The 10,868-nt window shown below is 50.0% G+C and overlaps 1 protein-coding gene across 2 annotated transcripts in view; it reads right to left on the minus strand.

Moving 5' to 3' along the window:
* Positions 1–10,868, minus strand: part of Sh2d3c (SH2 domain containing 3C) — a 35,085-nt gene that overhangs the window by 23,507 nt on the left and 710 nt on the right. The window contains exon 2 of one of the 2 annotated variants that reach the window (XM_028757003.1): positions 6,897–7,359. In XM_028757003.1, the coding sequence (XP_028612836.1) occupies positions 6,897–7,359 (463 nt within the window). Of the gene's footprint in view, positions 1–4,880; positions 4,944–6,896; positions 7,360–10,868 lie in introns of those variants that run through there. The other variant, XM_028757004.1, reaches the window with a different exon arrangement.

Genomic DNA, 10,868 nt, shown 5'->3' on the forward strand with positions numbered 1-10,868 from the left:
TTTCTCATCTTCCTAGGGAAGAAACATCATGTCTGCTTGGAAGGCCATGATGTTCATATGAGGGTGAGTGCCAGGTCCCCTCACCCAGGTGGACTCCAGACTCCAATGTCACTCTCCTGGAGTATTAGAGCTTTACCTGCACAGACCCTGTTTCTGTTTTGTTCAGATTTGTTATGGTTTCAAAATAGAAGTCTAGGCTTGTCTCAAATTTGCTGTGTACCCAAAGCTGGCCTTGAACCCTTCATCCTCCTGCTCCCACTTTCCAAGTACTGGGTGGTACTATAACAGGTGTTTGCTATCTATCATATGTGGTTGGCTTGGCTTTAGATCTTGAGACAGGGTCTCATTCTCTGTAACTCAGGTTGGCCTTGAACTCACAATCCCCCTAGTCACCTTTCTCTAAGTTTTGCTCACCATTCATGGAGAGTGGCAGTAGGTACCTTCTGCTGGGTGCCTTCAGCTTCAGTGGACTAAGCAGAGAACTCTGGGGTGGAAAACAGGGTCTCTTCTGAGACAGCAATAGCCACGGGAGCTAGAGTCTCTGCCAGCATTTATTCCCTGCCCTGCCCTAAAGCACAGGCTACCACTGGGTCAGCCACATCCCTGATGCAGTCTTCCTGGTGTGGGGAGCCATTAGGAAAGCCACTGGCCTAGGAGGAAGGGCAGAGTCAAGGATGCTGAGCCTGAGCTGGTAAAGGTGGCTGGAAACCTGCCAGAGAGAGCTGAGAGCTGCAGGGAGGCCCTTAGAGAGTGAGGAGGATAGAGGGCTAACACTGTAGACCAGAGAGAGCCCAGCTGAAGCGGGGTGCCTGACCCCAGGCACAGAGCTCAGTCTGGAGCTGAAGTGGTCTGAGGTCTGAGTCTGCTGTGTCCCTCCTATAGAATGACATCCCTGGAAATGAGGAGCCAATCCCAGGTGGAAACAGAAGGAAGCTGAGGAGGAAACAGGAGATAAATAGTAGTTCGACCAGACAGCCAAGAGGCTGGGAACAGGAAATGGGGTGAGAAGCACTTGGGGAAGATCCTTGGGGATTCTGAAAGGCACCTAAACAGGAAGTAGAAAGCTGTGACCCTGAATGAGACACATTCATTCCCTGGGACTCAGTTTCCCCTCCAATAGCATGAGCAACTGCCATGTATTGGACTTCACTGGTCCTTGTCCAGGCACTCTACCTGACATCCTATCTAGTCAGGGGAAATTAAGGCTCAGAGGGAGAAAGGAACTTACTGAATGACACACATTCACTGGGTGTCTGACCCAGTCCTGCTTGGCCCCCACTCCACACAGGTCCAGCAACCTGCAATCCTGTCCCCCCAAGGGCTGAAAGCAAAGTCATTTGAGTGGGAGGTCAGTGGGAGAACAGCTCGTCTTTCCTAAGATAGTCAGGTTCCCACAGGCCGAGGCATCCTGGGGTCTCTCGGACTGTGAGAAAGTCTCCACAGGAAATGAGAGCCAGGAGCAGCTGGGCCCCTTCAGAAGACATGGACCAGCCGTCCTGAGCCCAGGGAGGCTGTGCACGCTAGGCCCACAGTGACTCCCCCTCCACGGGTAACCGGGTAATAGCTACCAGATGCCCGGCAGCTAACGTCACTCTTCAGGGCCGAAAGGGTCGTGGGACTCTGGGGAGACTTGGAAATTCTTGAACCAGAATCAACATTCCAAAAGGAAATAAGGAAGGGGAGGGGGTGTCCTGGCCTGTTTGCAGTGCCTAGCACTGGGGCTGGGACAATTTAGGGTGCCCTACCTCTCTTTTAGGATGTCATTTATCCCAGTCTCAGTGTCCTTCCAAATAGCCTTCTGCGGAGTAGGGGCTGGGGTCTGGTTGTCTGGGAGGATGGCAAGTGACATTCAAGGCAGGCATTATAGAGCAAGTCACAGCTAAGTTCACATCCCCCTGCAGCTGTACCAACCTCCAGGCTATGTGAGGCTGAGGACAGCGGTGAGCACACAACTGTAAACTTGCTTTGCAGATGACAACTTATTGTCACAATGTCAAAAGGCTGGACATGGGCAGGAGACACTCAGTGGGTAGTGTGCTTGTCTAGCATGCAAGAGGTCCTAGGTTCCATCTACGGCACCCCATAAAACCAGGTGTGGTAGTGTGCACCCAAAATCCCAGCACTTGAGAGGTGGAATCAGGAGGGTCAGACGGTCATGATCACCCAAGGCCAGCCTGGGCTATATAAGCCCCTGACTCAAAAAATAAACAACAAAAAGATTGACCATATCTGCAAAAAGAAGGACTCTACTGAACAAGAGTGAGTGGGACCCGAACTCGTGTGCTCTCTGTTCCCTCCTGGCACCCTCGGCTCCAGACTTTCTGATCTCTACGATGAGCAAACTGGCTGAGGACGCTCTCAGCTCAGGACTTCATACAGGCTGTTCTCACACCTTGGCTCTGCCTCTGCAGTGCTGGGACTGAAGGTGCCACTGCCACTGACTGCTCCTTTCTAACCTTGCCAGCCTCCCCCCACCCCCCGACCAGTCTCAGTGCTTGACTGTGAATCTCTTTGATTCACTCTAGTTGCTCCTGTAACCCCTCAGTCTGCTCTGGTCTGACCCTCTGCCCCTGGGGGGAGGTCGCTATTAGCTGTAACTTTCTGTGCCCACTGCCTCTGCTCAGAGCCTAGGACAGATGTGAAGCCAGGGCATTGCCTCTGGGAGTATTAGAATGAGTGCTAGGCTAGTGAGTTAGCCCAGGGAGTGAAGAGCTTGTGCTTGCCACGCAGGCCTGACTGACTGGAGCACGGTCCCTGGATCCCACACACAGAAAAGAGCCACAGAGTTGTCCTCAGGCCTCCACATGTACACATAGTCTGACAGGACTTAGTCCAATGTAGCAATAAGTACAAGTTTAAAAATGTACGCCGGGCGGTGGTGGCGCACGCCTTTAATCCCAGCACTCGGGAGGCAGAGGCAGGCGGATTTCTGAGTTCGAGGCCAGCCTGGTCTACAGAGTGAGTTCCAGGACAGCCCGGGCTATACAGAGAAACCCTGTCTCGAAAAACCAAAAAAAAAAAAAAAAAAATGTATAAAGAATTAAAATGAACAGAGTGCTAATTCAGCTTAAATGGTGTGACCCTAAGTATGCTCTCCTGTGAAGTAAGCCCGGATACCAGGGCACTGTGGAAAGTCATTTGAAATAGTGGTAGAAAAAGTCTTGAGATTTTCTTTGAGGGAGGGACGTATGGCCTGGTGGTTAAGATTTGAGCTAAGAGTTAGTCAGTCCTGAGAGCAAACTTGGGTTTTCACAAATGCTCAATATATAACCTCAGGATAGTCCTCCCTACCATCCCCAGAGAGTCTTCCCAATAACCCCAGAAGAGTCCTCCCTCTAGCCCCAGGAGAGTCCTCCCCTTTAGCCTCAGCCTAACCACTGGGGAATGGGGCAACAGAGTCACGTACTTTCAAGGCCTGATGGGCGCTTGACAGCTGGTAAGTGAAGGGACCCTGACTTGACACTTCTATGTGGGTAGATGAGGTATAGGGGGCTCCCCTTCCTTCTCCAGACTTGGCTTCCTCCTCCTCTGTCACACTGATTTGGGGGTGAGGGGAGTTCTCTGGACCCTGCTGTCTCATTTCCCTCAGCAGAGGGCTGTGTTTCTTAGGCAGAGGATGCAGGCTAGGCTGCTGTGCTCCACTTAGCCAGCTGAAGGCTGGCCCCTCCTGCCTCATCCTCCATGATCTCAGCAGAGACAGGGAGCCAGGAAATCCCTGCAGCCTCACCTCTTCCCCTTCCTTCCTCCTGCTCCAGGTGCACCCTGCCTTCCCAGAGTGGGGGAGGAACACCATCTCCCCAGCCTGGGCTACCCTGAATGGCCCCTTTGGACACTCAGGAAAGCAGGTCCCATCCGGCTCACTGGCACTCTTAGCTAGCCTTCTGCCTAGCTGGATGGCGCCTCAGAGAGCATCTCAGACCCATGTGGGCTCCTGGAGAGTATGGGACAGAGTTAGCCTGAGAGCCCCACTGCTTTCCTCATTCCAAGGGACTCCTATGACAAACATCCAATAGTCCCTGGAGGTTGGGACTGGGGTGGGGACACTGGGTCCTAGAGCACCAGAACAGGGCTTGATCTGGCCTGCTGAATCCATCCCAGAACTCCTAAACACTTCAGGAGATGAGAGGCAGAGAATCTCAACTGTCTCTCTTGGTCAGGTTCAGGCGAAGCATTGCTGTAACAAGCCTCTGCCATAACAGCTTGGGCTGAGTGTTAGACTAGACATCTGACAGGCTTCTCAAGACATTTCCTCAAAGGCCCTGGCCCTGCCAGGGAAAGGTATTCTAGCGCTTGATAGCATGCACAGCCTAGGAGGTAGAGTCAAACTCTTACTCTGACTTCCACTAGACAAGTCAAAGAGACAAGCAGAATTTTCTATCTTTACTTACAAAATGGGTTCTCTCTCCAGGATCTGTCAGAAGATTAGCAGAGAGACACTAAGTGTGTGTCTCTACACAATCCCAGCTGAAGGAAAATTCCAGAAATTGCCAGTTGTTGTGGCACAGGTCTGAAACCCCTGAACTTTCCAGGTGGATTTGGGATGAACAAGAGATTGATTACAGCAAGGCACGATGGCCTTTGCCTTTAATCCCAGCACCTGGGAGACAGGCAGATTTCTTTGGGTTCAAGAACAGTCTAGTGAGTTCCAGGACAGTCAGGGCTACATAGGGAGACCCTATTTTACACACACACACACACACACACACACACGGAGTTTGAGCCTGTGTTACATGAGACCCTATCTCAATAAGTAAAAAGAAAGAAAAATCCCAGATGTTAAACCCATAGCAGTGTGTGTCAGTTGCTCCAAGGACCAGCATCTCCCCACTGTCTACTCATGCTGTCTGCTTGCACTCCCTAGAACCAGTTTGGTCACTCACCTTCGGGGCCCCAGCGCAGAGCACCTTCGGCCCACTGCAGTCATGATTCCCGGTGATCACAACCTGAAACCCAGGAACCGGCTCAGTCTGACACTCCCGCTAAGACTCCGGGCTAGGAACTACCGAGCTCAGAGTAGGGGCAGGGCCAGACCTGAAGACCACGCCCTAGACACGCCTCCGGCCCGAACCATCCAAAGGAAAAACAAACTCTCCTCAAACTTGCTCCTCTCTCGCTCCTCCTCCTACCTTCCCTGTCAGTCAATGTCTGGGCTAGAGAAGGACTTGTCTATTCCCCCCACCCCCTCCGCCAACCCCATTCAAACACAGCCCCTGCCTCTCCCTGCTCTGCTCTCGCGAACCAATCAGTGTCTCTGAATGGGAGGAGCCAAGCTACCGGTAAAATCTCAGAGCTGGGGAAAGAAACTTCACAGCCTCAGGGATCCCTCTTGCATCAACAAGATCCTTAACTGCAGAATGAAGTCGAATTTTGGAGAGGGTAGCTGAAGAAGGCAGCCTGAGGCACCAAGAGATGGTGGGAAAAAAGCCTTAATTTTATTAATTATGAAAATGGCATTTTCCAAGCCAGGAGGTGTTGGTGTTTGGGGGGTGTGGGGGGGGGGAGGGAGTGGCACATGCCACCACGTACCAGTCCTCTCCCTTCACCATGTGGATACTGGGGATCAAATTTATGCTACCACCTGGCAGCATGTGTCTTTTACCAACTGAGCCATCTTGCAGCCAGCTATTTATGAACACAACTTATAGGGTCCAATAAGCAAATCCTTTGACAAGTGGCCCCCCAGAACTAAAGTTGCTGAGTTCTTTCTGGAGTGTGTACTGGGTTCTGAGTCAGGAGGGCCTCAGTTCAAAGAGCTTGCTGGCTAACAGGATACATGTTGAGTCTGCCTGGGGCAGATGAAACCAGCTCCCTGAACCTGTTTCTTTATCTTCTGTAGAAACACTGTATCTCTAGCTGCCTTTCTTTTGAGAGTTAGTTACAAATGTTTCCAGAGAGTGCCTAGTTGGTGGAAAGCTCTTGGGTGTTCCTTCTGCTGCACATTTATCTCTCCCATCCTTCCTCCCATGGATTCCAGACTGTCAGGGGACGTCATATAAAGCCAAGAATCACCCTGAACTGCAAATCCTCTGGCTTGCAGCTCCCAAGTGCTACCACACCAACTTATGTGGTGACAGAGACTGTGCTGGATATATCAACTTGACACAAACTAAAGTCATGTCAATTAGATCTGGTTGTAGATCAGGTGGTACTGGTACAGACCTTTAATCCCTGCAGAGGCAGGAGGATCTCTGTGAGTTCCAAGCTGGCCTGGTCTACAGAGTAAGCGAGTTCTGGACTGCCAGGGCTGCACAGAGAAACTTTGTCTCCATTAAAAAAAAAAAAAAAATGAAACGCATTGGGGCTGTAGGCAGGCCTGTAGGCTTTTCTTAATTAGTGATTGGTGGGGGAAGGCCCAGCCCATTTTGGGTGGTACCCACCTCTAGTGGCCCTAGGTTCCATAAGAAAGCAGGCTGAGCAAGTCATGAGGAGCAAGCCAGTAAGCAGCACCCTCCATGGCCTCTGCACCAGCTCCTGCTCCAGGTTCCTGCCCTGCGTGAGTTCCCGTCCTGACTTCCTTCAGAGATGAACATCAGTGTGCAAGTGTGAGGCAAATAAACCCTCTCCTTCTCATATTGCTTTTTGGTCATGGGGTTTCATTACAGCAACAGAAACCCAAACTGAGGCAGGGATCAAACCCAGGGCTTCCTGTGTGCTAGGCAAGCCCTCCGTCAACTGATCTACACACCGAGCTGACTCACTCACTCTATTGCTTTTGTATTTCATTTCCTGTTTTGTTTTGAGACAGGCTTTCATTCTATAGTTCAGGTTGACCTCAAACTCATAGCAATCCCCCAGCCTCAGCTGCCTCCATACTGGGACCACAGGATGTACCACTCCCTACACCCATGCCTTTTATTTTCAGCCCTGCCTGATATTTGTGCCCTGTTGGCACCTACCTTTCTGGGTGCACATCCCCAGGGACTTGCTCCTCCTCTGTGTCCACTGTGAGGTCCTCAAGTTTCCTCACAGGGTCCACTTCTGCTGCTGAAGGTAGGGTGTCCTCCAGTGGGGCTGCAGTTCCTTCCTCTGCCTTCTTGGCTGCCTCTAGGTCTGGTGGCTCTGGCAGCCTTCGAGACAACAGATGGGACTCTCTGCTGACCTCCTGAGCCTTCTGGACAGCCTGTTGTTTCTGAGTCTTCTTGATGTTAGGGCGGGGCATGGTACCCATGTGGCTGTACATGTCACTGGACCGTGCATAGGCAGGAGGACTCTTTGGGAGTGTCACCATGTCATCCTGTGTGGCTTCAAAGGTATCAGGCTCCGGACATGACCTGATACTAGCAGAGGCTGAAGACCGTCTCAGAGAAAAGGACCGAGGGAGATTGGAAAGGCTCCCGAGGCCCTTGAACTTGAAGAATTCTAGCAAGAGAGGAGAGGAAAAGAATTGATCATAGTGTCAGTAGGAAGGGAGTAATTTAAAATCCCCACAGGTCTGCATGGCGAGGGTACAAAGGTTCAGGACACCAGGAGCAGCTTCTCACTGTTTTCTTTCTCTAAGTTGTTTTTGTTTTTAAATATTTATTTATTCTATATATGTGAATATACTGTCCCTGTCTTCAGACACACCAGAAGAGGGCATCAGATCCCATTACAGATGGTTGTGAGCCACCATGTGGTTGCTGGGAATTGAACTCAGGACCTCTGGAAGAGCAGTCAGTGCTCTTAACTGCTGAGCCATCTCTCCAGCCCATCTACGTTGTTTTCTTAATTCTTAATTATGTGTATGTATGTCGGAGCAGGGTACACACATCATGAGTGTGGGTACCCGTGGAAGCCAGAAGAAGGCATCGAATCGCCTGGAGCTGGAGTTTACAGGTTGTGAGCTGCTCAAAGTGGGTGCTGGGAAGGGAACTTGTCTCCTGCAAGAGAAGCAAAGGCTCCAAGCTTCTATCACCCCACACCCCCTACTCAATCCTACACTCCCAGAAGTGCAATGACATGCAACTATGCAGTCACAGTACTGAACTCAAGTCCTTCTTCCACATTCTAGCTGTGTGACCTCGGGCAAGTCATTAGACCTCTCTGAGCTCCTTCACCCACAGTAACAACACAATGATCCTTCCAATAAGCAGCAAGAGGGCTGAAGAAAAGTAGGTAAATAAAGGGCTAGGAGATGACTCTGAAAAATGCCAGCCACACAAGTATGATAACCTGAGTTCAAATCCCTAGAACCCATATAAAAACTGGCCGTGAGCTAGGAATGGTGGTACATGCCTTTAGTCCCAGTGCTCATGAAGCAGACACAGGTAGATCTCTATGAGTTCAAAGCCAGCCTGATCTACATGGTGAATCCCACAGCAAGAATTCCACACAGAGGCCCAGTCTCAAAAATAAAAAACAAGCCGGGCGGTGGTGGCGCACACCTTTAACGCCAGCATTTGGGAGGCAGAGGCAGGCGGATTTCTGAGTTCGAGGCCAGCCTGGTCTACAGAGTGAGTTCCAGGACAGCCAGGGCTACACACAGAGAAACCCTGTGTCAAAAAATGAAAATAAATAAATAAATAAATATAAAATAAAAAAATAAAAATTTTTACGAAACAACAAAAAACCTAAAAATCAATAACAAAAAGGGAGAGAGGAGTTGGAGGCATGATTGCGCAGGTAAAAGGGTTCACTGCTGCACAAGGGGACTGGAGCTCAGATCTCAGCACCCCATCGGGTGAATTGCCTCCAGCTCCAAAGGAACCAATGCCCTTTTCTGACCTCTGTGAACACCCTCACACACACACACATCTGTGCACACACACACACACACTCGAACACACTCATCTTTACAAAATAAAAGGCTGAGTCTGGAGAGGTGGCTCAGCAATTAAGAGGACAGATGATGTTCTTCCCAGGACCCAGATTCACCTTCCAACCCTCACATGGTAGCGTACAGCCATCTGTGACTCTGCTTCCAGGGGATCCAGTGCCCTCTTCTGGCCTCTGGCTTCCATGGGGATTATACACATGTGGTGTCCAGACAAACATGAAGACAGATAGACATAACTTGGTTTTGAGACAGGGTCTCCCCACACAGCCTTGGCTGTTCTAGAACTCACTATGTAGATCAGGCTGGCCTCAAACTCACAGAGATCCACCTGCCTCTGCCTCCTAGTCCTGGGATAATAGGCATGTACCACGGTGCTCATCATGTGTGTATGTACAAATGTATGTATAATATGTTTCCCTACACAGTCCTGGCTGCTCTGGACTCACTCTGTAGACCAAGCTGGCCTCAATTCACCAAGATCCACCTGCCTCTGCTTCCCAAGTGCTGGGATTAAAGGCGTGCACTACTACCCCCAGCAATGAGTTTTTTAAAAATACAAATTTTAAAGAAATCTGTTTTAAAAGTAATATGGCTAGGGATCAAAGAAGATACTTGATGCTGTACTTGAACATATCCACGCATACATGCATGAACATGAAAATAAACATGAACACACATGCAAACCTTGTAAATAACATGCTTCGTGTACTATCTGACATATAAAATATCCTCAAAAAAAGAGGTATCAAAAGGAAGATGACAGTGATGACCAAAAATGCTTCCCACTTGTCAAACTGTGAATTCTTAGAATATGCAAACATCCTGCTTTCCTTATAAGGAAATTGAAATTTGGAGGGGTGAAATGGATAAGATCCCACAGCTCACCCAAAACCTAGACGTGTGTGGGTGTGTGCGTGTGTGTGTGGTGTAAGTGTGTGAGTGTGTATGATGTGTGTGTATGGAGTGTGTGTGAGTGTATATGGTATGTGTATGTGATTGTGTGTGTGTCAGGTGTGTGAGTATGTGTGTGTGGTGTAAGTATGTATGGTGTGTCTGTGAGAGTGTGTGTGGAATGTGAGTGTGTAAATGTGTATGGTGTGTGTATGTGTCTCTGTGTGTGGTGTATATGTGAAAGTGTGTGTGTGTGTGGTGTGTATGTGGTGTGTGTGTCTGTGTGTATATGTGTGGCGTGTGTGTAAGTGTATGGTGTGTGAATGTGTATGGTATGTGTGTGTATGATATGTGTATGTATGCTGTGTGTATGTGGATGTGTATGGTGTGTGTGTGAGAATGTGTGTGAGTGTGAGTGTAAAGAGTAGTGACAAGGTGATCTCTGGCTAGGGTTGAAAGGACATGGATCAGCCTGTCTGCCTGAGGATTGGGGCCCCTGTCTGTGGGTGTTTCTCTCCTCGCTGTGGGCTGAACCCGGTTACAAACTCCTGTGATACCATCTTCCAGCAGGGCCGGAAGTATATCTATTTGCTCACCCCTCCCTGAGCCCCCTAAGGCTGTGGGACTGTCCCTTCTCTGACTTCCGTAGGGCCTCCAGATAGATGAATTGAGCAAAAGGAGAAAACACTGGCATGTGCACTTTCCCAGCCTTCTCTCCATCCTCAGGTCCCACACCCCTGATGGAATATAAATGGCATGCTCACATCTGACAAGGACAGACTCTGAGGCCCAGAGAGGGGAAGGGGGCTGCCCACCGCCACACAGCAGAACCTCTCAGAGCCTGGGTAGAAACACTGGGCTCTGCACTTCAGGATTCATCCCTGCCCAGTCCTCCTGGTCCCAACCTGGAGGGTACTGGCTGGTCCCATCCCAGATGGTACTGACTGCCATCCTCCTTCTAGACAGGTTGGCCTGGGGCAGAGGTTTCTGTCTAACACAAGGGTCACTAACTGCCCCTTTTCTCAATGCTACAGGTTTTGTTTGCTTGCTTTGTATGTTTGTGTGAGACAATCTCACTCTAACCTGGTCTGCTCAAGAGCCTGCTGCTTCTGACTTCTGAGCTGAGTGCTAGGATTACAGATGTGTGTATCTCTATTACACACACACACACACACAGAGAGAGAGAGAGAGAGAGAGAGAGAGAGAGAGAGAGAGAGAGAGA

This window comes from Grammomys surdaster, unplaced genomic scaffold, assembly GCF_004785775.1.
Source record: "Grammomys surdaster isolate TR1022 unplaced genomic scaffold, NIH_TR_1.0 126133, whole genome shotgun sequence".
NCBI classification, from domain to species: Eukaryota; Metazoa; Chordata; class Mammalia; order Rodentia; family Muridae; genus Grammomys; species Grammomys surdaster.